The 25608-nt window shown below is 44.1% G+C and overlaps 1 protein-coding gene across 5 annotated transcripts in view; it reads left to right on the forward strand.

Annotated features, from left to right (window-relative positions):
• Positions 1–25608, forward strand: part of BCL2L13 (BCL2 like 13) — a 74937-nt gene that overhangs the window by 3707 nt on the left and 45622 nt on the right. For 3 of the 5 annotated variants that reach the window (XM_075896830.1, XM_075896836.1, XM_075896812.1), the window contains exons 2-3: positions 8677–8866; positions 22762–22869. In XM_075896830.1, the coding sequence (XP_075752945.1) occupies positions 8746–8866; positions 22762–22869 (229 nt within the window). In that variant the 5' untranslated portion in view covers positions 8677–8745. Of the gene's footprint in view, positions 1–1812; positions 1869–8676; positions 8867–22761; positions 22870–22980; positions 23007–25608 lie in introns of those variants that run through there. The other 2 variants (XM_075896840.1, XM_075896823.1) reach the window with 2 other exon arrangements.

The following is a 25608-nucleotide window of genomic DNA, read 5'->3' on the forward strand; positions in this document are numbered from 1 at the left end:
CCCCTCCCCCACCTGGGGTCATGTAGTATTTTTTGTTGTCAAAGGGGGTTGCGGTGCAATGAAGACTGAGTACTCCTGCAATATACAGATTACCGTTTCCTAACATGCTAAAAATGTACAATTAAGAATCTGAAAATATTAGTCCATATAGTTGTTTAAACAAATATATAGGTATAGTGTACCCTTCAGTGTAGCAAAAAGATATACCGTGTGTCATGTAAAAATTATTTAGTTGTTCAAAAGTTTCAGAGGGGTAGCCAAGTTAGTCTCTAACAGGAAAAACTTATAAAACAATGAGAAGTCTAGTAGCAGCTTAAAGACTAACAAAATATGTTGACGGTATCATGAGCATTAGTGGGCACAACCCACTTCATCTGAAGAAGTGGATTGTGCCCACGAAAGCTCATGATACTGTCAACATATTTTGTTAATCTTTAAGGTACTATTAGGCTTTTCATGTTTTGTTTTTTTTAAAGTTGTTAAACCTGTTTTAATGGTTACATCAACCAGTAAGTATGCAATTTACTTCAAAACAGAAGTCCCCAAACTGTGGGGCATGCCCACTGGGAGTGTGTGTATAGAGGACTGTTCTGGGGGGAGCACCACTTAGCTCTGTTCCTGGCCCTGCCTCCCCCTTCCTGCTTTGCTCCCAGCCCTTCCCTCACCCCTAGTTGTAGCCTCAGCCTTGGTTCTTTCACCTCGTCTCCTCTTCTTGGCCCTACTCCCAGCCCTGGCTCTCAGTGTTGTGTGAGCATTGATAGAGGTAAGGGGGGCCCTGAGGTAAACAGTTTGAGAACCACTGCTTTAGAAAATAACTGACATATAAGTAGAAAAGTTGATTCAAATTAATTATTAAAATCAATTTGTACTAGGTAGTTTAAATCATGTTTTTAATACTTTGATTTAAATCAATCCATAAGTTTATTATAGTTTCAGTTCAAAATTGTTTTGTAGTGCTTCTCTGAACTTTTAGAACATTTCACTGACTTTATTGTTGTTCTTGTATTATCTTCATATGTTTATAAGCTTTGAAGCTCCTTGGGATCTGTTGTCTTTTAATAAAAAGTGCTATGCAACATCTTCAGTTCAGGTGTAATGTGAAGTGTAATGGATGAATTGGCTGAACTGAGACATATAACTATTTTAAAGTATTATGCTAAAGAGGGACTTGTGGAATATTTAAAGTTCGCTGCTCTGAAAATCCTTTTAATTTTAAGGTTGAGCCATCACTGCAAAGATTACTCAAGTAAGCCTAGCTTGAGTGAGAGTGTCCACACTGCAAAATATTTGAAGAGCCCAAGGTGATTGTTAGCAGCCAACAAGCTGTCTTACTCAAACCATAAATTAGCCCACCTGGTGGGCCAGTAACTTTAGGAGCAACACTTGAGCTGTAACTTGATTTAATACTGCGGTGAACACAAACCATAACGGGGCTGCTATGCTTGAGGCTGTGTGTTTCTAGCGTATTAAATAGACTGTTCTAAGGATAGTGGTTTCCCATAATCCTTTATAAACCTGGCAATAATAAACCTGTCATATTTTGAAAGTGTAGATATAAATGTGGGTCTCCCTTAAATAGATACCCTGTGCATCTTGATGACATCTGGCAGTGTGCTTTAATGCAGTAGTTCGATACTGCTTAATATTGACTGTAAGTTATGTAAGGCAAATGGAAAGCTGTATGTTTACTGAAATCCCATCTTATAGGCAAGGGCTAAAACGTAGCAAAGCCCCTCCTCCAGAGGATTATAGACATTGTATTCATTGGTAGTTTGTGTATTGCCACGTAACTGATGTATGCCTCTGCTACAGATTAGGATGCAACAGACTGCATGAGGAAAGGTCTGTCTGATCACACCAGTTCCCAGGTCAGTTGAACTGCTGAACCAGTGTCAAACAGATAATGGAGATTTTTCTTGATGTGGAGTGGGGAGAGAGAAATATGGGTCACAAACTCCTGGATGTAGAGTTTTTAATAAGTATTGGGATTTGTGATATAACAGTAATGTTAGTCATTCACAATAATGAATTTGAGTCCTTATATTTTTTGCTAAGGAGTGATGTCTCTTGTTCTTGTGTTAAATCCATTGCATCCACTTAGCTTTTTACCTAGTCTTTTAAGGCCCTTCAGAACTTTATTCTCTGCTTATTTGACCTCCTTTCCTATGTTAAACAGTGCTTCCTCTGCTCTAAAAAAGCCAGCCGTGACAAACCTTTGGTCCAGTTCTCTTACAAGTGTATTTGATCATTTTTCATTCAGGGAATGCCATCCCTGCTTTGATCTGCCTAGCCACTTCTTCTTGTCTTTTAATTTATGCTAACAACTGGCCTCTTCTGTGAAGTCCACAATATGAGAATCGGTATTTCCAGTTTCATTTAATGAATGGAAAAAGCCTTAAGTATAAACCAAATGATTAAAATGAATAATCATATTATTGTATTGTAAGCCCTTCTTCACCAAGGACTAATAACTAAAATGCTATCTCTTGGATTCTCTAGATTTCTCTGTTTGTTCTTCTATACAAGTTCTTATTCTCTCATCAATGTAGTGTTGGAGTTGCTTACAGGAATGCATTAAGTGAAATGATTGACATTTTACATGGGGCTTGTAGTTTCTTTCTTCTCCCCTGGAAAAGATTTTAACCTTTTTTTCCAAACACCCCATAGCTGGATTTTTCAGAGATGCTGAGCATGTACTGAAATTCTGTTGATTTAGGCTAAGTATCTCATGTAGCTCACTGTACCACCACGGAGGGTAAACTCCTTTCCTTTCTGTATTGTCTTAAATATCTCATCGAAGGATAGTTCCTCATCCTCTGTTAAAAATTATTAGATTTTTGTATATAATACAATTCTTGGATTAGGGACATTAAAATTAGATTAATCAACTAATGGAATAGTCAATGGAATTTCCATCAACTGATTTGTCAATAGGGGCGCTTCCACTTTGAAATGTAGTAAGAGCCCACCCAGCTGTTTGAAATGCTATGTGGAGCCTGGGGCCAGCCCTGAGTCCCCTGCTCATCCCAAGCTCCATGCTGTGCTTCCACTATGAAATGTACAAGAGCCCCAGCAGGGACTCTTGTACATTTCAAAGGTGGAACTAGGTGCAGCACTTCTACCTTTGAAATGTAACAGCTGGACGGGCTCTTGCTACATTTCAAAGCGGAAGCGCTCTTATCGACTAATCAGATAGTCGATGGAAATTCCAAAGTTTGCAAATCAAAGAACTCCAAGCAACCATCTAAGTGCTACACAAAATGGTAGGAACTTGGGGTGTTCTATGGAACAGTATTGAACAAAAGCTCCATAACATGTTGGAAAATACTTGACGAAGAATGGCGTTTTTTTATGCCTGATGTACAAGTGGGCTCAATGCTCGTTTAGTGAAATGAGGTATTAAGCCAGGTGTCCTTGACAAATCCCATAGTTGTAAGTACTGTTGCCCCTTTTCAATCCAAGCTGCTAGTGAGAGTTTGGGGTTTTGGTTCCATTTGGAAGTAGAAAATAATGATATTTTCCTTGATGCAATCTTATTTACAAAGAATGTCCAAAGTCCTGTTTTTCTGAATGCAGGAGGAATCCGGAACAAAGAAGCATAGTTTTAGTTTGCATGAGGGGTGTTAGATATTGATTAATTTAATAATTGTATAACCACACCAAATGTTAGTGGTTACACAATTATTCATTAGTCCCCAGGGAAGGAGTTGGCAGCCTGTGCACTCCAGCCCTACTCCTGGGGAGCCTTTATTTAAAAACCCATGCTGCTGCATCTATTTAAAAATTGGCTCCCTGTGCAGACTGGCTTTCATCTGCCACCCAGTGCTGATGCCTCAGATACAGGGGTGGCTGCAACCCGTGTCCGGGGGAGGCCTGAGCTCCCTGTAGACAGAGTCTGCACTCTGCTACCTCTGATACAGAGGCAGTGATGTGGGGCAAAGGGAAGGTGGCTACATGGAGCAGGCACATGTGGAGAGCCAGCTTTTAAGCTGGCTCGCACATGTATTTAATACTGCTTCTCCCCCCACACTGCTGCCTCTGATAGTGAGGCAGCGGGGGGGAGTGGCTCCGTGGGATCTATCAGAGGCCACAGTGTGGGGTGGGAGCTAGGCTCTGCGGAATTTGGCTCCCATGCCCCCCCTCCCTTGCTGCCTCTGATACAGAGGCAGCAAGGAGGGATGTTGCAGTATAGGTGTTAGGATTAACTGATAAGCCTCAACTTATTGGTTAATTGTTTAAATGACTGTATGGTAACATCCCTAGTTTGCATTCAGAAGCCACTTAACAAACCCCAAATCTTCCTGTGTTGTCATCCTGTGCTCACAGCTACTCCTTGTCTTTTTACCGCTTCCAAGATTCCTTGATGTCTGAATTAGGCCTTTTTTTAGATGTGGACATGCAATTTAAGTGAAGGGCACATTGACACATCAGTTTCAGTGCAATTTTAACTTGGACCATAACAAGGTTTAACCCATCTCATGATAGTATGCTCTGCCTAGTTAAATTTCCTTTGAAGTTTTAGTTAGCTGCAGTGGTTTATTTCATGGAATGTCCCAGATTGTAGTAATGTAGCGGAGTTATCTAACTGTTCCACCGCAGAAACTGTTAATAGTGAGTGTAGCATTTTTTACTGTTTATGCTATAAAGCACTTGGGGGTGAAAGGTGCTATATGAATGTAAGATTATTGCTGTGAGGCAAGAGATGCCAGTGTTGACTCAAAAGTGTCTCCTCATTAGTGTTGTGTATGAATTGCATATGCAGTCATTTCTGCAGTAGAGGAGACAACCATAGGGAGTATTTCAGGTATTCTGAAATAAACAAGAGGAAACAGGGTTTTCTAGAGTATATTCTAAAAGAAAGTTATCTCCACGCTGCCTTCAATACTAAATGGGCTCGTCTACATTGGCCCCTTTTCCGGAAGGGGCATGTTAATTTCAGAGATCGCAATAGGGAAATCCGCGGGGGATTTAAATACCCCTGCGGCATTTAAATAAAAATGTCCGCCGCTTTTTTCCGGCTTTTAGAAAAGCCGGAAAAGAGCGTCTACACTGGCCCCGATCCTCCGGAAAAAGCGCCCTTTTCTGGAGGATCTTATTCCTACTTCAAAGTAATACTTTGAATACTTCAAAGTAGGAATAAGATCCTCCGGAAAAGGGCGCTTTTTCCGGAGGATCGGGGCCAGTGTAGACGCTCTTTTCCGGCTTTTCTAAAAGCCGGAAAAAAGCGGCGGACATTTTTATTTAAATGCCGCTGGGGGTATTTAAATCCCCCGCGGATTTCCCTATTGCGATCTCTGAAATTAACATGCCCCTTCCGGAAAAGGGGCCAGTGTAGACGTAGCCAATGAGTTTAATACATTCAAATATTTAAAAAAATAGAATGGTTTAACTGCTTCCACAATTACTCTTCTCTTAGCTCGTTTTATTGTCCTTTCCATGCCATTCTGTGTCAGAACAGTTCTATAGCAGTATAGCGTATACTTTTGCTTATCCTCCACAGTTTGGTTGCACCACCGAGCTATTTGTGTGTCTTTGCAATAATGAGGAGGTTTAGAACTTTCTTACTTGTAATGTCTCTTTTGGACTCAAAAGGAGACTTTCTTTTAAAGGCATTGACTGCTTGATGGATTGTACTTCTGGCCCTATAATGCATTGTCCATACTGATCACAAGGCATGGCAAAATGTAAACAATAGGAATGGTCTTTTTTCACACTATTTCATTCTTATAATTCTTACCAGATTTATACCATTAAATTTGGTGATTTTGTTCCATGAAAATAATTGTCACACTAGTCCTGATAGTGATAAAACTATTCAGAAGTTGAATCTGTCAAATAGTTGTTTCATGGCCCCATGATCTTTGGAGTATACTGTCAGCTTCATCAATAGGTGTCCATCCTAGTGGCAAAGCATGAGGTATTTATTAGGGATATTAGATATTGGTTATTTAGTAAATGTGTAGCCACAACATTAGGGATGTTAAGAACTAATCAACTGTCCGAGAAGCAAATGCTTATCGGATAGTCAGACAACTAGTTGATTTTTCCCCCCCATTGCTGCCTCTGTCAAATAGCTGTGTGGCACTGCCGCTTTGAAATGCTGAGGCGGTGTTCAAAGGGGCAGCGCTGCACAGCTGATTTCCGGCTCAGCTGTGCGGCACTGTCCCTTTCAAATGCCTCCTCGGCGTGGACTCCCCAGCTGATCCCGGGCTCCAGTGCAGCATTTCTGCTGAACCCGGGATCAGCTGGGGAGTCCCCAGCTGACCCCGAGTTCTGGGGAAATGCCGCACGGAGTCCCCAACTGACCCCAGCTCCATGTGGCATTTCAAATCGGCAGCGCAGCATGGAGTCCCCTGCTCTGATCTCCCCGCTGACCCCCTCCTGACCAACTCTGAGTCCCCCGCTGACTCCGGGCTCCATGTTGCGCTACTGCTTTGAAATGCACAAGAGCCCCCAAAGGGGACTTTTGTACATTTCAAAGCTGGTGCACCTCATGCAGCCCAGAGTCAGTGGGACTTCCTGCTGGCCCCGGCTGCATGCAGAGTTCCGCATTCCTCCTTTGAAATGTACAAGAGCCTCCGGTAGGCTCTTGGAGGAATGCAGAAGTGCCTATCAGCTAGTCAAGTAGTCAATAGAAATTCTATTGATTACTCGACTAGTAAATTAGCCGTTACTTAACATCCTTACACAATAATGTTTAGTGGTTACACAGTTATTAAAATGCTCTTGGTACCTGGCCCCATTCCTGGGGAGCCTCCTGCCAGCCTGAGCTGATACAGGGGCAGCAGGTGGAGCCGGTCGATGAGGGGAGCTGGTTTAAAAACTGGCTCCCTGTGCAGACTGGCTCCTGCCTTCTGCCTTGCACTGCTGCTTCTGATATAAAGGCAGCATCACAGGGCAGCAGCAGCCTGAGCTCCCCGCAGACAGAAGCTGCTGCAATATACCACAGAGCAGCCTCCGCCCACAGCAAGCCTGGGCTGCCTGTGGACAGAAGCTGCCCCACCTCCCACCTGTCCCCACACCGCACTGCTGCCTCTGATAAACAACAGCATGGGGTGGAGGGGCGGGTGGCTCTGTGGGAGCCGATAGGGCTAGGGATCTGGCTTCCTGCATGTACTGGCTCCTGCCTGCCCCGCTCCCTCATACTGCTGCATTTCTGTCAGAGGCAGCAGTGCGGGGGTGGGGAGCAGACCGCTTCCCCCAAGCTCCTGCTTCTTCCCTTCCCTTGTTCTATCAGAGGCTGCAAGGGTACGTGCGCGTGCGTGCATATAGTTATTTGGATTAACCAATAAACCCAGGCTTATTGGTTAATTGTTTAAATGTCTATACACTAACATCCCTACTACTTATAGTTTGGAAATAACTGTTTGAAACAATTGAGAGCTTATAAACTTTAAAATAGATCTTTATAAGTAGAAATGGAAAAGTGGATCAGCCAGATGTTCACATTAAAGACATTTGGATCTCTGTCTCATCGAGACAGTGCCTGGCTGAGAGATTCAGTCTCATAACCAGCTGCTTATCGGGGAGGTACCCTCCCACTTGCAGAGGGGGACACGTGTAAGGAAGAGATGTGAATTGTTAACTGGTTAATTGGTAAGCCTCATCCTTGGTGGCAAGGCTTACCACTTGAGATTAACCTGTGGGGGCTGAAGCAGCTCTCTGCCTGCTGTGAGCAGGGAGCTGCTCCAGCCTCGTGGGGGGCCTGATGTGGACAGGGCTGCTCTGGCATCCCAGCTGGTGCAGCCTCTGTCCGCGGAACCGAGTACTTTGCAGACAGGGGCTGTTCTGACTGGGATGCTGGAGCAGCCCCTGTGTGCAGGATGCTCTGGCCTGGCTGGTGCAGTTCAGTGGCAGGCAGGGGGGCTGCTTCAGCCGGGTTGGAGTGGACCCCTCTATCTCCTCCTTGCTTTTACTGGTTAAACAATATGTTAAACCAGTTAAATGGAATTTTACATCCCTAATGTGGAATTCTTTTCCTCTGTTAACCATGTGCTGCTGCTGTTAGAGCAGTGCAGTGAACGTGAGATGACCACTGTCACTTTCATTGAGCGAAACAGCAGGAAAAAAAATCAGCTATTCCTTGGGGAGTAAGGATGGGAGAGAGGAGAGTGCTCTCCCCACTTTAACTTTCCCAGTTTCCTGATGATATATGCAAAGGGAACATTATAGCGCAGCTGCAACATTAAATTCACAAGTTGCCAGCTGTCTACACTGGTCTCTTGAATTTGCGCAAAAGCACTGACGTTCTATTGTCTGAAATCGGTGCTTCTTGCGCAAATGCTTTGACGTTCCCGTTCGGGCAAAAGCCCTTTTCTGGAAATGTTTTTGTGCAAAAGGGCCAGTGTAGATAGCTCAGGTCTGTTTTGCGCAAAAAAGCCCCGATGGTGAAAATGGCGATTGGGGCTTTCTTGTGCAAACCTGCGTCTAGATTGGCACGGACGCTTTTGGCAAAAGCACTTTTTGCAGAAAAGCATCCGTGCCAATCTAGACGCTCTTTTCCGCAGATGCTTTTAACGGAAAAACTTTTCTGTTAAAAGCATTTGCGGAAAATCATGCCGGTCTATACATAGCCTAAGAGTCTTTAGCAGAATTTGGGACATAATTGCTCTTATTGTAATAGAGCAGAAATCCATAGTGCTTTTCTTACCAAAAAATTAATCTTCTCTCTTTCAGTCTTCCCATCTTAACCAGAAGAAAAACTACGTGCACCTGTAACCTTGTGGAGCATTGCAAGCCAATCCAATGGCGTCCTCAACTGCTGTGCCTGTAGGATTTCACTATGAAACAAAATATGTTGTTCTCAGCTATCTGGGACTCTTGTCACAGGAGAAGCCTCAAGAGCAACATCCTCCCTCGATTCCAGGTAACATTGTATTTACATATGTGGTTGCTTCATCAATTAACTGTAGAATTAAGTTACGTTTATATACATGCCTTGAATGTATATAATTGCTGCTTTTTAAACTTGTGTGTCTCGTTATATTTACTTTTAAAATAAAATGAACACCTGGTGACAGAAACAAAGCAGTTCATATCTAGGTCACTGGTTTAATTTCAGCGAAGTCCATAGTGCTGAAATACATTGAAATACCTAGGTAGTCTGTATTAGGGATGTAAAATCCCGTTTAATTGGTTAACTGGTGAAATGTGAAATTTAGCTGGTTAACCAGCTAAGGTGAGGGGGGTGCTCCATCCGGCTGGGCTGGAGTGGTTCCCTACCGCAGGGAGGAGCAGCCACTGGAGCATCTCCTGTCCATGGTGGACCCTGTGGAGCTGGAGCAATCCCCTGCTCAGAGCAGGCAAGGAGCTGCTCCAGTCCCCACTAGTTATTCTTGAGGTTGACATTCTTAAGGTTTTCTCTATGGTAGCACTTTCTTGGGCAACCTTCCATTCATGCTATTCCTACTGGGGCTGGCTTACAGAAGGGTTAGGCTTTTTTTTTTAACCACAATCTGAGTTCTAGCTTTGCTTTTGGTGAGTTTAGATAAGAGTGATTGTGGTATACTCCACCATTCCAAATCTTTCTTTATTTTCTGACTTAGTGATTTGACATTTAAATCATAGAGGTCTTCTAGGTTGTTTGAGATTTGAATTTCCAAGTATTTTTTGCCCCATTTGCACCCAAATGTTTTCTGGAAGAATGACCGCTCAAAGTCTGTCAAGTTTATAATTAGCATTTCAGATTTAGCATCATTTACATAAATCCAGATGCTTTCCTAAAGTCAGATATTAGTATCTACATAAATCTTCTGCACATATTTTATTTAGATAAAAATACTGCATCATCTTCATGTAAAGCTATTTTCTGATGTTCCTAACAGTTTTATTCCTGTGTTAATTGTTCCTTATTTTCTGTACAAAAGGCATCATGGCCGGTGCTAAAAATAAAGGAGATTCTGGACATATCTGCCTAATAGTTTCTCTGTGTAACTCAAACAGGAAATTTAACCCTATTATCTTGTGCAGCTGTACTTGCCACCAATCCCTTACATGGAGTGTCCATTTGAGACTAGGCTTGTAACAGAAAGTTCCACTCTAATAAAAGTTTTCTCTGCAGCAAGTGACGGTAAAGGAATTGAATCATGTTTAAATCTGCAGTTATAGTTTATTAAAAGTACTCTGAATATTCTTATATTTTATGTCCTTCATCCAGTTTGAGCTGCATTCACATAAACTGAGAGCATGGACTGCAGTTGGCCCGCAAGTATTTTTGGTGAAATCTTTCTCGTGATTCAGGATTGCCTATTTTTAGTATTATCCCTGACACAATAAACTCTTGTAATTCAGCACACACTCAAATCAACTTTCCCTTCCCTAGTAATCCTTAAAACGTTTTTCCTTTAACTTGCATATAAAATACATAAATACTGAATCAAAATGACTGAGATCTGTCAGGGTTTGTAAAAAGTAGAAAAACTAAGACTGTAACAAAGTATTTTTGAAAATTGCAAAAAACTCTGGCATGAAATTAATACTTCAGTTTGTACTGTTTTTGTTTTTAATAAACATGTTTGTCTGTACTTTTGTGTCAGTGCAATTTCTGTTGTAATTTCATCTCTTGATTTTTGAAATGCAGGCCTCTGAGTTCCAAGGCACCCATGTGTTTTCTCACTTACGATTTGTCAGTTTCATGAAGCTTTTTGTGGGAAAGTTGGTGTTATTTGGCAATCACAGGAAATAACTACATTTTAATCTGCAATAACTACATTTTATTTTGACAAATACACATTAGATAAGAACAAAAACATTATTTGAAATAGACATTTTCATTACTGGAACGTACAAATTCCAAGAGGAATCAGTATTTTTCTGTAATCCAAGACTGTTAATGCAAATATAGAAAATAAATTTGAGTTGTTTGTAAGTGGGAAGGAAATGGAGATCCTATGAAAAGTGTTTTCAAGATCAATACTGAATTAAGAGCAAAATGTCAGTACGAATTTTTGTATTCAGTTGACATCCCAAGGTGAGAGGACACATGCGCTTCTGAGCGAAGATAACTAGCTAGCATGTCTGCTTTTTTTGTAGAGAAGTTTGCTTACATTGAATTGGAATCTGGTGTCCAGCATGCTTTTTGTCGTTCTAGCACAGTAATTCTTCCAAAACTTGTTCTTTCCATCTACGTTACATTAAACCTGCCTGTTTCCCTTCAACAAACAGATTAACATCAGTGGTACCCTCTTGCCATCTTTGCTCAGAATTTCTTGCTGGCATTCACACTTTGTCTACACATCCCCATCTTCCTGTCTATTCATATGCAGCTGCTCATGTGACTTTCCTTTTTTACCGGTTTGGAATCCCGTTGCTTGCCATCAGTCTCTTATATAATTCAATCTGTTTTCTCACTTTTAGGGCCCTACATAATCTCACCCTACTTTCATCGCTCCTCTCCATTCTTTTCCTTAGCTCATGTCTCCTTTCTACACTAGTAAATTTTCCATTTTTTGGTTGCTTAATGAGCAGCTCATGCAATATAGGTATCTGGCATTCCATCTGCTTGGTCATTATGATTATTATTTATATTGTGTGGTATGAGATTGTAATTGAAAAGGAATTGCTTATGATTCCTAATGGTAAGGAGTGAGAACTTCCGCCCCTCAGAAAGAAGCACATGATACAGGGAATGATAATGTCTCTTTTTCATGTCATTAAGTCTGCATGCCAAGATACATGGTACAATATCTTGTCACCAATGCTGCAATACAGCATCAGGGTCTGATTTGAGGTGCTCTGCAGCTCCATGTGACCACTTTGATTCTTCAGCTGCTTGTGGTTGAGCACCATTGCTTTAGAGAATGAGACGAGCATTTTGTTGATGTGTGTTGGCTATCACTTAATCTTAGTCTAAGTGACTACAAAGTTACTTTATAGGGGAAACATTTAATATAACTAAGGCCTGATCCACACAACAAAGTTAGGTCTAATTAATAATGTATGTGTCTACACTACCAAGTTCCTTCTGCTGACCTAAAGGGCTTACAAAATCAACTTCTGTATTCCACCTCTATAAGAGGCATAGTGCTTCACTTGACATCCACATGTCTACATAAGGACAGTATAGTAATTCAAAGGGATTGGCTTCAGGAGGTGTCCCAGACTGCTTTGAAGAGCACTTTGAGCTCCCCTGCACTTCAGCCAGGCACACAGAAAGCAGCTGCTCCTCTGTTAATGCCCTGGGAACTTCTGAATTTTTATTTCTCTCCATGGATGCTCAGGGCCACGAATGTGCTGCAGGATGGAGAACACAAGAGACGCTGGTTCTTATTGTTGTGCGGGGAGAAGAGTCGGTGCAGGCAGAGCTCTGAACCAGCAGAAGCAAGGCAAACATCTATGCCAAAATCTCATAGGGCATGGGGGACAAAGGACTACACCAGGGACACGCAGCAATGCTGCATGGAAATAAAGGAATGTAGGCAAATGTAACACAGGGTAAGGGAGGCAAACAGTCACTCTGGTTCTGAGCCACAGACATGTCCCTTCTATGAGGAGCTGCACACGATTCTAGGCGGCTACCCCGCTGTTATCCCAAATCTCTCTGTGGAGAGTTTTCAGGCGCCCCAAACAACATCAGGCAACAAGTACAGTATTTTGACAAGAAAGAGGGGAGGAGAATACAGGGCAGGCAAGCAGGGGATCCATTCTGCCCCACAGCCAAGAAAGTTTTAAATTTCCGGAGCCCATCCCCTCAAAAGAGCAGTTGTGCCTTCTCTGCCATCATGCTCCATTCACCTGTGGTGAGTACACACTTTCAATCAAACTGTAGGAGTGAAATGAAATTATTTTTAATGTTGAATCTTAATTAAAAAATTGGGATAGTGGTTAGTGGTGGCCAGTCTAGCTATACAGAGAGTGCTCTCCTAGAAAGACTGTTTTGTGCCTGGGGATGAACCGTAAATCCTCCATAGATATCTCTAGGAAGCTCTCATGGAGGTACAGTAAAACTCCAATTTTCCGGCATCCAGTGGTCTGGCACTCCCGATAGTCTGACACCAACTGGAACCCAGAAGTGCTCCGGCCAGCTGGACAATTGGAGCTGCTCTGCGCGGCCTCCCCAAGTCCGTTGCTGCTGCTGCTGCTGCTGAAATGGACCAGTGGCGGACTTGGGGAAGAGGCTCAGAGCAGCTGGGGTGCTGCTGGGTTGGTCCCGCAGCACCACCCTTAACCCCCCTGCTCGGCGCCTGCAGCACCGCAGCTGCTCTGCTCCGCAGCTGCTGCCGCTGCCAAAACTGGCGAGCAGCAGACTTGGGGAAGCTGCAGAGCAGAGCAGTTGGGGTGCTGCCGGGCGCTGAGCAGGAGGGTGAGGGGCGGCGCTGCGGGACCAACCCGGCAGCACCGCGTTTGCTCTGCCCCACAGCTTCCCCAAGTCCGCCGCTTGTCAGTTTCAGCAGTGGTGGATTTGGGGAAGCCGTGGGGCAGAGCAAATGGGGTGCTGCCGTGTTGGTCCTGCAGCGCTGCTTAGGTAAAAGTGCAAGGTTTGTACCCAGATGCTTACATCATCTGCTCCTTTTCTGCCTTTGTTAGCCTCAGGAAAGTGATATCATGTATGGTTACCTGGGGGAAATGGGGGAAGTTACAAGTGCCAGCTCTTAAGCCACAAGCAATTTGATAATTAAGCCACCTTTTTTTGCTGAATTCAGGGCCAAACAACCACTCTTTCCTGGGCGTGTCCTGTCTGTGGTTGGACAGGCTCATCCCATACTGCAAGGGAAGAGGAGGCCATTCTTCCTGTTCCTTTCCACCCCAACCTGGTGCTATTCCTTTAACAAGCAAACAGCAGATCTCCTTATGTTGTGGCTTTCAGGGAAGTGCATTGAGGGCAGTTTATTTTATTAAAAAAATTAATCTTGCACTTCAATGTACGCACTGTCAATGTTATCCCTGTGCTTTGCATTCTTTGCAGCTGAAACTTTGTGTGTGGTTGCATCCTACACACCGGGACTGAGACTTTGCCAGATTAGAAGGCGGAAAAAGATGATTTGTGTGGACATGCTCAATGAGTTAATGCATGCCTCTGAGAGTAACAAGACTGAGCCTGGAAGATTGAACTGCTGGAGAGCATGCACAATAACTGCAAGAACAGGAGAGCATGCAGGGAACACAAGCATGACAAGATGGTGCAGATTATGAGGGAGCAAACAGACATGTTGAGGTATTTGGTGAAGGTTCTAGAAAGGCACCTGGATGCTAGAGTCCTGCTGCACCCGATGCTGAAACTACTTCCTTCATTGCCAAGTTCAATATCCCACTCTCCCAGATGTCCTAGTATGCAGGGGAGGATGGACCTCCAGTATCCCGTGTACTCCACTTCAGGAGCAGATACAAGGAACAGAAGATTCCCATTCCCACAGATGTGTTATTGCTGTGCAAGGACCGATTGCTTACATCTTCCCCACCCTGCAGTGTTCTCAGCCGGTTAGCTGCAGGTTTTTCTTCACTTTCTTTGCTGTGTCTCATTAGTGTTGGTGAGCGTAATAAAAATGAATGAATTGGGGATAAAAGTCTCTTTACTCACTCAGTACACTATGGTTAGAGGGGGGTGTAGTTTATAGGGAAATACATGCCTTGAAAGGGGCAGCTCGGTTAGGAACAACACACAAGTTTCACATTACTCTGAGTTATCATTGATTAAATGAGTTTTCAACATCTCATGGGGATGCAGTGCACCTCAATGTGCTTTTATTATCCTGATGTTTGGCTGTTCAAAATTGGTTGCCAGGATATCTGCTTGCACCCCACTGGAAACTTTTCTCTCTCTGTTTATTTCACAGATATTATGGAGCACACAGCAGGCAGCAACTACAATGGGAATATTGCTTTCACTGAGATCTAACCTACTAAGAAAATGATGGCAACATGTTTTTAATATCCAAAGGGACATTCTATCAGGCTATGTCTACGCTCGCGGCTTCTTGCGCTAGGTCAGCCGTTCTTGCGCACGAATCTGCAGAGCGTCCACACTGCCCGCCCGCTCGCTCTTGCGCAAGTAAATTTACAGTGCAGTGTGGTAAGAGAGGGCTCCTTGCGCAAGAGCTACACTCTTTTTTGACAGGTGTAAGCCCTCTTGCGCAAGAGGGCAGTGTGGATGCTCAGCAGGAATTTCTTGCGCAAGAAACCCCTATGGCTAAAATGGCCACCAGAGCTTTCTTGCGCAAGAAAGCGTCCACACTGCCATCGGCGCTGTTGCGCAAAAGCACAGCTCGCACATAGCAGTGTGGACGTTTTCTTGAGCAAGAGTTCTTGCACAAGAAGCCGCGAGTGTAGACCTAGCCCCAGTGTTTTGCACTTGCTCATCTTATGGTTGAGCTACTACTTACTGCTGTCCAGGCGGCTTATGAAGCTGTACACAGGCAATGGGAGCAAGGGGTAGACTGGGTTCCAAAGTTAACAACTGGCATTTGTGTCACCAGTGGTCATTTTGCAGTCTGGAAAGAAAGTACCTGCTTGTAGCTTTCTGAATAGATGAGAGTTCCTAAAAATGCATGCTATGCTCTTTTCACAACCATCCTGCATTGATGTTGATAAAGTGGTCCTTGTGATCCACCAGCTCTTGCATAACCATTGAAAAGTACCCCTTGCCGTTTATGGCTTTAAGATGGTCTGGTGCCGAGATAGGGATGTGTGTTCTGTCTATTGCCCCAGTGCAATTAGCAAACCCCATGACTGCAAAATAAACTACTATGTCCTGCACATTTCCCAAAGTCACAACCCTTTTTAGCAAATGTCTATTGAATGCCCTGTCATCTTGGATTTCAGCAGCTCTCATGATAGATTTACCCACACCAAATTGGTTTCCCAGTGACCAGTAGCAGTCTGGCATTGCAGGCTTCCACAGAGTGAGCACCACTTGCTTTTCAACAGTAAGACCAGGTCCTGTGAAAATGGCTTTATGCATTTGAAAGTTCTGCTGCCACTGCTCCTCGTTGCACCACCAATCAGTGCTTGTTTCCTGGGCCATGGCTTCCAGCAGGGCAGCTTATGTGGTAGCAGATTGTTCTGCATTGCAGCTACTGCTTTGGCTCTACAAATACTTCAGGAGAAGTTATGAGGTGTTTGCAGTGCTCACAACAACAGAGTACAGTTGAGAGGAGGTCCAAGTTTGCCTTACTATGGTATTTGCACTTGTAATCCAGGCTTAGAAAAAAAGTGTGTAAAAAGCTTAATTTGTTTGCCATTGATTTCAGAGAAGGAGGCACGTAAGTGCATCATGGGAATATGGCATTAGTCTCCTTTAACCGTCTGTGAAAGTGTTTGTCCTCTGAGCCAGAACAAGCCTGACCCAGCACTCCACTCAGTTCCATGCACTGTGGGATATCAATTGACAGTGCATTGCTCCTTGGGTTGATGCAAGTCCTGCTAGTGAGGATGTGCTCTGCTGATAAAATGTGCATAGAGGGGACATGCAGAATAGACTTGCTTAAATCAGGCACACTGTCGACTTAAGTGACCTAATTTTGTAGTGTAGACCCATTCTAACACTTAGATCTATTTTTTAAAATTGACATACTTTTCTATTTTCTAGAATATAGAGCCATCTGTGTATTAGAAAGTGCTCATTGTATGGTTGCTGTTGCTTTGCTTTGAAAAGCAGCAGTTATATGAACTTTAGCCTATTGATTTTTTTTGAAGAAGGAAACTGATATGGCCAGCTTGGTTTCAGACATGTTCATGCTGATATCTGCTACAGCAACAAGAAGGCAGCCTTTAGACAGTTCCCTGGGAGTACCCCCTTTTGTGTGTCGGACTTCAAGCATTTACGCTTTACACAAGGGAAGATCACACAATCTCAAATATTACTAGAATGTGCCTTTAACACTCTAGCATCCTGGTTTCTCACTGTTCTTTGTTGCAGTGAGTCCAAATTAAATCAGACTCCGAAGAAACTTTCAATAATTTTTTTAAGCAATACGCAAAACCCTTTTCAAATCCAGGTAGCATTTATTAGTCAACTGGAATACAGTGTCTGGAAGTCCTTAGGTTAGTATGGGAAAATCAGGTTTAAGTCAGAGTACATAGGCCAAACCTGGGCAAAATATGGCCCGTGGGTCGGATTCAGTCCATCAAGCCATTGGATCCAGCCCATGGACGCTTTGGGGAGCCACAGACAGACTCCCTGCTTGCCTCACCCCACCTGCGTGCCGCTCAGAAACACAGTTGTGGGGCAGTTTTTCTTTAAAAATTGTGAGTCCGGAGGAGAGGTGGAAGCTTTAGGAGCTGCTTGTGCCCCCAGCACAATCCCATTTCTGGCCAGAAACTGGCCGATGGGAGCTGCCTGTTTCAATAACGGAACCATGAAGCACAAGGGGCTCCAGAGCACATGGCTGCAGCCTGGGCAGGGCAGGCAGGGAGGCTGATTCAGGATCTGCTGCTGGCTAGTAAGTCTCCTGGAAGAGCCTGCCTCTGGCACCCTAGTCCCTCCCTCCCCAATCCTTTGCCCCCCCCCACTCCTGTCCCCTACTCCAGATACCCAAATCCTCTGCCCACCTTCTGTACCCATATCTCATCCCAAATCCAGCACCTCAATCCCTTGCCCCAGATTACAGTCCCCTCCTGCCCCTTCTCTCTCAACCCAAATCCCTGCACCCCCTCCTGTACCAATTTCCTACCCTAGGTCACAATCCAGCCCCCTGCACCCAGTCCAGTGCCCCAGGTCACAACTGCCTCCTTCACCCAAACTTCCTCCCTTACCTCAAGCTCCCTTCTGCACCTAATCTCCATCCCAGACCCTGCACCTCCTCCATTAATATCATGGAAGAGTGCAGCCCTTGACCACTTTTCCAAATTCTTGGAGTGCCCTCCCCCCCAGCAAAAATTATTACCCATCTCTGCCATAGGCAGAAGATGTAACCCCCAGAAGGGATATCTCATTTATTGTGGGTCTTTATCAATCTGTCCTATTGAAGTTATTCCATACTTAGTAAATAATTAATAGAAATCGGAGCAGGGACACGAACAACAAGAAGAGATTGAGAAAGCCCTTTACCAGATTATTGCAATGCTAAAAGAGTCTCTTGCATTGTGGGAGACCCACGTTCAATTCCCTTGTAAATATCAGGCAGAGCGGGGAAGTGATTTTGTGTATCCCACATCCCAGGAGAGTACCCTAACCCTGGTCTAAAGGTTAGAAGGACCCTGCTCTTCCTGGAGGTGACTTTGTTTGACTTTTTCAGTTTACAGAAAAAAAATGTTTTTGATTGAAACCAAAACATTTTTTCAGATTTGCAAACAAAATGGGAAAAAAAAATTGTTCAGCTCTAATCCTGAGTTCTCAACAGCAAGTTTAAGACAGTTGATACATGCTATCATTTTGTCTTTCTGTCTGTCTCTGTGTTCACATATTCACTCTGCTTTACTTTCCAGCCATTAAGTGATGATGTTAATTACTATCATGTTCATTACTGGGGCTCCCATTGTTTGTTCTGAGTTCTCAATCTGATGTGTGATTCCAATCAGTGCTTGTTAAAGTATTTCATTTCATCCCAGAGAGAATATGCTACATTTCGGTGTGTCTCATTCCGTTTTGTACTCTGTGTATAATACATAAACTGAGATACACATATGAATCAAAAAACTATGATCGAATACTCCCACATTCATCACACAGTTCCATGATTGACTTGTGTGAACTAAAGCGCCTTGATACAAATTTCTGTGTTCGTTGTGCTTTTGGCCTGGGGGGGAGCAAAGGGCTCTACAGTATCCACTTGCCTTTAAAAACCCTGCATTGGATTAACCTATCCTTTTATCCTAGGAAAGCTGAACTTGGTCCCACATAGAGCCTCTATCAGTACCACTTCAGGGTTGGTCTTGGGATATCGCTTGAGATAATCTTAGAATACAGGCAGTCCCCGGGTTACGTACAAGATAGGGACTGTAGGTTTGTTCTTAAGTTGAATCTGTATGTAAGTTGGAACTAGCGTCCAGATTCAGCCGCTGCTGAAACTGACCAGCGGCTGACTACAGGAAGCCCAAGGCAGAGTTGCTCTGCCCCGGGCTTCCTGGAATCAGCCTCTGATCTGTTTCAACAGGCTGAATCTGGACGCCAGTTCCGACTTACATACAGATTTAACTTAAGAACCCCAGGCGTCCCCAAGTCAGCTGCTGCTGAAACTGATCAGCGGCTGATTCCAGGAAGCCAGGGGCAGAGCAACTCTGCCTTGGGCTTCCTGTCGTCAGCGCTGGTCAGTTTCAGCAGCGGCTGACTTGGGGACGCCTGGGGCAGAGCAGCTGGGGTGCTGCTGGGTTGGTCCAGTAGCGCCACTCCTCGGCGCTACTGGAGCAACCCAGCAGCACCCCAGCTGCTCTGCCCCAGGAGTCCTGATTCAGCCACTGCTGAAACTGACCAGCAGCGGCTGAATCAGGACGCCTGGGGCAGAGCAGCTGGGGTGCTGCCGGGTTGGTCCAGTAGCGCCCAGAGAGGTGCTGCGGGACCAACCGGCAGTGCCCCAGCTGCTCTACCACAGGCGTCCGGAGAAAAGCCTGGTCTGCTGGGGGGGGGGGCGTACTAGCTGCGCGCCCCCCCCCCTCAGCAGACCAGGGAGACGCGGGCGGCGGACCGAGACGCACCGCGGTCCCGCCGCCCGGGTCTTCCGTGGCTTTGCTCCGCGTCTCCCTGGTCTGCTGGAGACCAGTAGACCAGGGAGACGGGGAGCAAAGCCTCTGAGGACGCCGGCAGCAGGACAGCCGCCGCGCGTCTGGGCTGTCCGCTGCCCGCGTGCTCCGTGGCTTTGCTCCCCGTCTCCCTGGTCTGCTGGTCTGGGCTGTCCTGCTGCGGGCGTCCTCAGAGGCTTTGCTCCCTGTCTCCCTGGTCTGCTGGTCTCCAGCAGACCAGGGAGACGGGGAGCAAACCCGGTTCGTAACTGCGGATCTGACATAAGTCAGATCCGCGTAACTCGGGGACTGCCTGTACTTCCATTTCCCCAAAAGTCAATACTGCAGTCTTTTTACCCCTCTGGTTACTTCTGAACAGCTTTGAAAACTACTTAAAGGGGTAATTCTTTAAGAACTATCCTATTGCACTGAACTGGTGTCTGAAATTGGGCATGTTTCTTTATATTGCTGGGGATCAAGAGCTTGGAGTTGCAGGAAGTTGGAGTCTGTTGATCTTTGCAGTGTTTGCCTTCTGTAGAGTCCCTGAGCCAGAGAGACAGGTTTTTAATGCTCTGGCACCACTGCATGGTTGTATCTTGTTGAAATATGCTGCTATAAAGTTGAGGGTGTTGATGAGATGGGAACCATTGACTCTGCAGCATCCATTATCAAAACAATTCTTTTGTATGTTGGCAACAGTGGGATTTTTCTTGCTCACATTTTCCACATGACTTGTTATCAACTATGACAGCTTGTCATGTGCAATCATCATCACGTTAATCCCATGAGAACAGGTCTTCTACAAAGGCTGCTGCCTTCCTTCCAAGCAGGGCAGGGTGAGGCATATGTTAAAACAGGAGGCTGTATCTGTATATATGTATTTGTTGAGCTTGATTGTGAAGTGGTACTGCAGCCATTCCAAGAGGGGATATTGAGGGAATTGATAAAGCATCAGTGTCCAAAATAGGGAAGAACTAACCTCTGGTATTTATGGTTTATGGCGAGAAAGAAAGTGTTTGAGAGGAATTTGGAAAACTGAAATAGTTTGAGAGGGGGTGATGATTGTATAATTGTGGGGCTGAGAAAAATGAAATGGTGCTGGCCATCTGCTGCCTTTTCAACTGTTCACATCAGGAACTGTAAATATTTTCAGCTAATGCATGTATTTAGTTGTCATGAGTGCACTTCACACAGGTAGCTCCAGCTGGAAAATAGCATGTATATAAAAAAAATTCGTTCCTACCCATGTTCAGTTAGATGGAAGTGTCTACCTAATTCAAACTTACTTTTCAAATACAGATATCACTGCAAGCAATGTTAATAAATATTACTAGGCTCTTTTAAAGATGTGAAATGTGGGAAATAATGGGTCATGAATAGAATCACCATGGAGGGGACAAAGATGAAAACTTGGGGAACCAAGTGGAACCTCAAAAGGAATGCTGAAGATAGTAAGGAGAGGTAAGAGAACCCCAGGAGAACATCATCATAGAAGCCTAATTTGTGAAGAAAACTTATTGACACTGCTGAAGGAGGCAGAGATCAGAACAAGTGAGGACTGATAAACAAGAGTTGGCCTAGAAGAGTTTACTTATTGAGATCAGAGCAGTTTTTGACATTAATGGATGTAGACCAGACTGGAGCATGTTTTAGATAGCTGGAGAAAAAGAAGTAGAGAACACAAGAGTAGACCATTGGCTTAGTGACATCAGAGGAATGTGACCGTAGTTAGATGGAACTAGGGATGTGAATGGTTACCTGGTTAACATCACCCTTTCTGGGTAATGCTTACTGGGTACCCAGCAGCAACCCCAAAAGGGGGAGGAGTGTGGGAGCAGGAGCTGCCCGCCTCATATGCATGGGGGGTGGGTGGGAGCAGGAGCTGGACACCTCACACTTCTGGGGGGGAGGGGGAGAAGGGAAGAGCAGGAGCCAGCTGGCAACCCTGCATGCTGGGCTGCTGGCTCCTGCTGCTGGCATCCCTGCACATCCGGGAATGGGTATAGCTGGCCTGAGGGGGCACTGGATCCCGCTTAATCAGCTAACCAGTTAAACCTAGGTTTAAATGGTTAATTGATTAACCAGGATTTTACATCCCTAGATGGAACAGATATCTTTAGGACAAGGGACTATAAAGACATGTTTGAAAGCCTCTGGGAAGGAGCCAGAAGAAAAGTGTTCAGAATAGGAGAAAGAGAAGGGGAAAATGTTGGCTAGGTGTAGACAGTTTGGCGTGGCATGTTCTTTCTAAGCACCTGTTCTTTGTGGCTTATATCTTTTTCCAAAGACCAGCTGCTTAAGCAGAAATTTTGTTGGCTCTGTCTCAGCCCAGTGGTGAACTCTTTCAAGGCAATTAGGCTAAAATCCAATTAGCAGTTTCTCAGAGCCCTTACTGTTCAGTGTGTTTTCACCTCTTCAAAAATAGTTTGAGATTTTTCTGGACCTTAAACACTTGGGATATTTACCATTCTGAATGAAAACAAGTGGTGTGAGATGTCTGCAATAATTTACTTAAGTAATTAAAATGACTAGAACAAGACCTTGGAAGCTTTGCATTAGATAATCTGTTGTGACCTGTAGACCTTTTATGGACAGGCGAAAATAAAGCCCAGAAGATAAAAGGGCTGCCTGATAGAGATTTTGGGATTCTTTAGTATCTATTTAATCTCTGTATTTAGAGGAGACTAGATACATGTTTAACTTCAAATGCTGTCTGCTTTGATTTGGTGTAGTTTGGTGCAGTTTTAACTGACTAGTTATTTGAATATTGCTTATTTCCTTTCGCTGATTTATAATTATGATGGTTTTGAAAACTATTCTTTAATTCATTTTTGGATTTGAGATGATGTTGTTGATTATTTCTTGTTTGTGGCCTTTCTTTTAATTGTTTACTAATTAATTTGTTAAATACTTTTTATTCTTATTTAAACCAAATAGTCTATCTTGCTCACATGCAGAATAGTCACATGGATTATTCATTGATCATGCAAAAAAGCTCAATTTTAGTACATGCAAAAAGAAATCAGACTCTATGTTGCTGTGGGAAATTTAACTCTATATTGTGCAACTAAGTACTAGATACTTTACGTTTTTAATGTTTGTCACAAATATTTACATTTAACTTTTCTAGCAAATAGTGTACCTTTTGACCAATTTTTTGGTTTGTTTTAGGGCCCCAGCAGTCTCTAATACCACAAGCTTTGGAGAAGGCGGTTCTAGAGAAGCTTAAGACAGAAATTGAGGAGGAGTTAAAACACCTTGATGAAGAAATTTTGGAAGGTCAGTGCTTGTTTTGCAGATACCTTTTCCCCGACACTCTGTTTATTTAATTGATGCTGAGTTTACTTAATAATGATATGGTTCTTCAAGTATACACCTTTTCTGTTACAGGACATGCATGAATCTGTGCACTCATGACCAGAGATTGTAAATAGCAAGGGTTGTGTCTGGGCAGAGAAGCAACTTGTGTTCCTAGGCAAGTTCCTAAGCAGACTGCTGCTCCATTTTTCCCAGCCATCTGCAGCTTGAGATGGAACTGTTGTGGTTTCTGCTGTTTTCAGCTGCTTCCTGTCTTTCATGTTTTCTTTATTTTATTTATCTAGTTTTTATTTTTTAATTTGTTCTCTGAGAGTACAGTTTGTGTTGGTGGGAGGAGGGCTCTGTTTTCTCTCGCCCTTGAGTTTCTTGCCTCGTCTTGCCTACCAGGTAATGCTACCACTGCGCAAGGTAATGGAATATTTCTCCCATCCCACTTCTCATTGCCAGGAAAAGAAGTAATCAATGAAAGAAACTGTTAAATGTGCTTCAAACCCTTTCCTTCCAAGGAGGAGCCTAAACACCTATATGTCCTAGGTAGGAAAAAATTGCTTGTTGACTGTTCTTTGATTTTGAGTCACAAACTACTATGTCTTGAAGGCAAAATGTGACTTCAATCAACTACCAGACCAGTTGGTTACCAAAGCTTTCCTGCAGGCCACATTCAACATTGCTGACCCTGTTTCACAATAGTTATGTGATGAGCGTCCTGGGCTCCTGAGGGAGGTGCAAAATACTGTGGGTGACATCTCCTTTGAAGAGTCCAAACTCTTTAGCTGGACTCCATGTTCCACTCCTTTAAAGATACTAGGACAGCATTGCAGTCACTGGGAATATAAGTGCCTACAATAAAGAGATCACCCCAGTATCACCTGCAAAAGATCTATGCTAGATCTATGGAGCTGCTTAGAAAGGAATCCAGAACTCTCAGAAAAGGAGGTTATCATCTTCCATGACCTCTCAACTTGCATCTGGCTCTACGTGATAATTTTGACAACCTCGTTGAGGGCCTCAAGCAATGTCTTCCTCCACATCTTTTGCTGTATGTTTCTGCCATCCACCATCCCTTTGGATACTGCCCCCCACCCTTCACTTCCTACCTATTTGAGAACTCATTAACCTCAGACAGTTTAATTATTTTCCCTCGAATTTGTAAAGGGTTCTCTTTCCAATATTTCCCAGTTCCAAAAGAGTCGGTGGTTGGAAACCAATGTTAGACCTCAGGAACCTGAACACTTATGTCCTGTTGCAGCACATCAGGATTTAATCCCTGGATTCAGAGGACTGGTTGGTTGCCCTGGATCTCCAAGCTGTTCACCTTCACGTGGCTATTCATCCCTCTCAGAAGTGCTTTCTGCATTTTGCCATGGGTGTAGAATATTACCAATAGCGTGCCCTCCTTGGGCTCTTTGCAGCCCCAAGAGTGTTTTATGAAGGACCCCTCAGCTGTAGTGACCTACCTGCATCAGTAGAGCTTTGTGACCGCTTTGTATTTAACTGACTGTCTTTTTACGGCGCTTCTGTGCCCAAGAGGCTGAGTTAGCAATGACCAAGGTCCAGGTCTCTTCACCAATCTAAAAAAGTCCACGTTTACACTTGCAAACGGATTTCATTGTCAATACACTAGACTTTCTAACTGCCAAGGCTTAGCTGCTCAAGGACTGATTCTCCACGATGTCCATCCTGATTTGCTCTACAATACAGCCCACAAACAACTACAGTCAAAACTTGGCTACTACTCCTGGGCCACATGGTGGCCTCCATGTCTGCTTAGGCTGCATGTGAAACTGCATCTTGGACATCTTCAGGTATGTCTAAAGACTACAAATGCTGCAAATAATACATCTTTCCAAACATATCTGGGTGCTGAACTGAATACAGGATTCTCTCAGGTAGGGGGAAGGCTCTCTGCAGGTCTGCGTGGAAACTCTATACTCGTCTGCCCCCACCTTCAGAAATCCTCAAAACACATCTTTCTTGGGTTGGTGAAAGCACCTATAGGGCAAATGGTCCTCACAAGAAAGACTGCTCGACATCAACATCATAGAGCTAAAGGCAGTCCACTGTGCATGTCAGCATTTTCTTCATGACATAGAGTGAATCTTTCATAGGTTGAACAACAGGCAGCTATGTACTTCTCAAACTGACAAGGGGTATGAGATCCTAGTACTTATGTGCAGAATCACTAAGGAGCAGGAGCATCTTCCATCATATAGACGTTTCTGTAGTTTCCCTATCATGACTTCGGTGCACAGTTGCAGACTATTTGAGCAGAAACTTCCATTAGAACTGTAAGTGGGAATTAAACAGCTCTGATTTCCACATCTGCTAGGCCTGGGGCCTCCTGAAGGAGGACCTCTGTGCAAATTTAACCAATAGGAAAGGCTGCCCTTTTTGCTCTAAAGGAGGATCTGGCCACAATTCCTCAGGAAATGGTCTGTTAGAGCATTAGTCCTGTGTCCTTCTCTACAGTTACATACCTATTTTAATCCTCATGACCTTGCTCAAACTGAGACAAGATGAGGCTAGATCTATCCAGATAGTGCCTTCATGGCTGAGACTAGCTTCTCAGTGGTACTTCATCTCTCTGTGGCAATTCCTCTGTGCCTTTCCCAAAGGAGGATTTCTTATCAGAGAGCTCCAGCTTCGTAACCCAGACTATCCTTTTGTCTCAGAACCTGAAGTCTTGGTTCCTAGATGGTT

Source organism: Pelodiscus sinensis, chromosome 1 (genome assembly GCF_049634645.1).
Source record: "Pelodiscus sinensis isolate JC-2024 chromosome 1, ASM4963464v1, whole genome shotgun sequence".
NCBI lineage: Eukaryota > Metazoa > Chordata > Testudines > Trionychidae > Pelodiscus > Pelodiscus sinensis.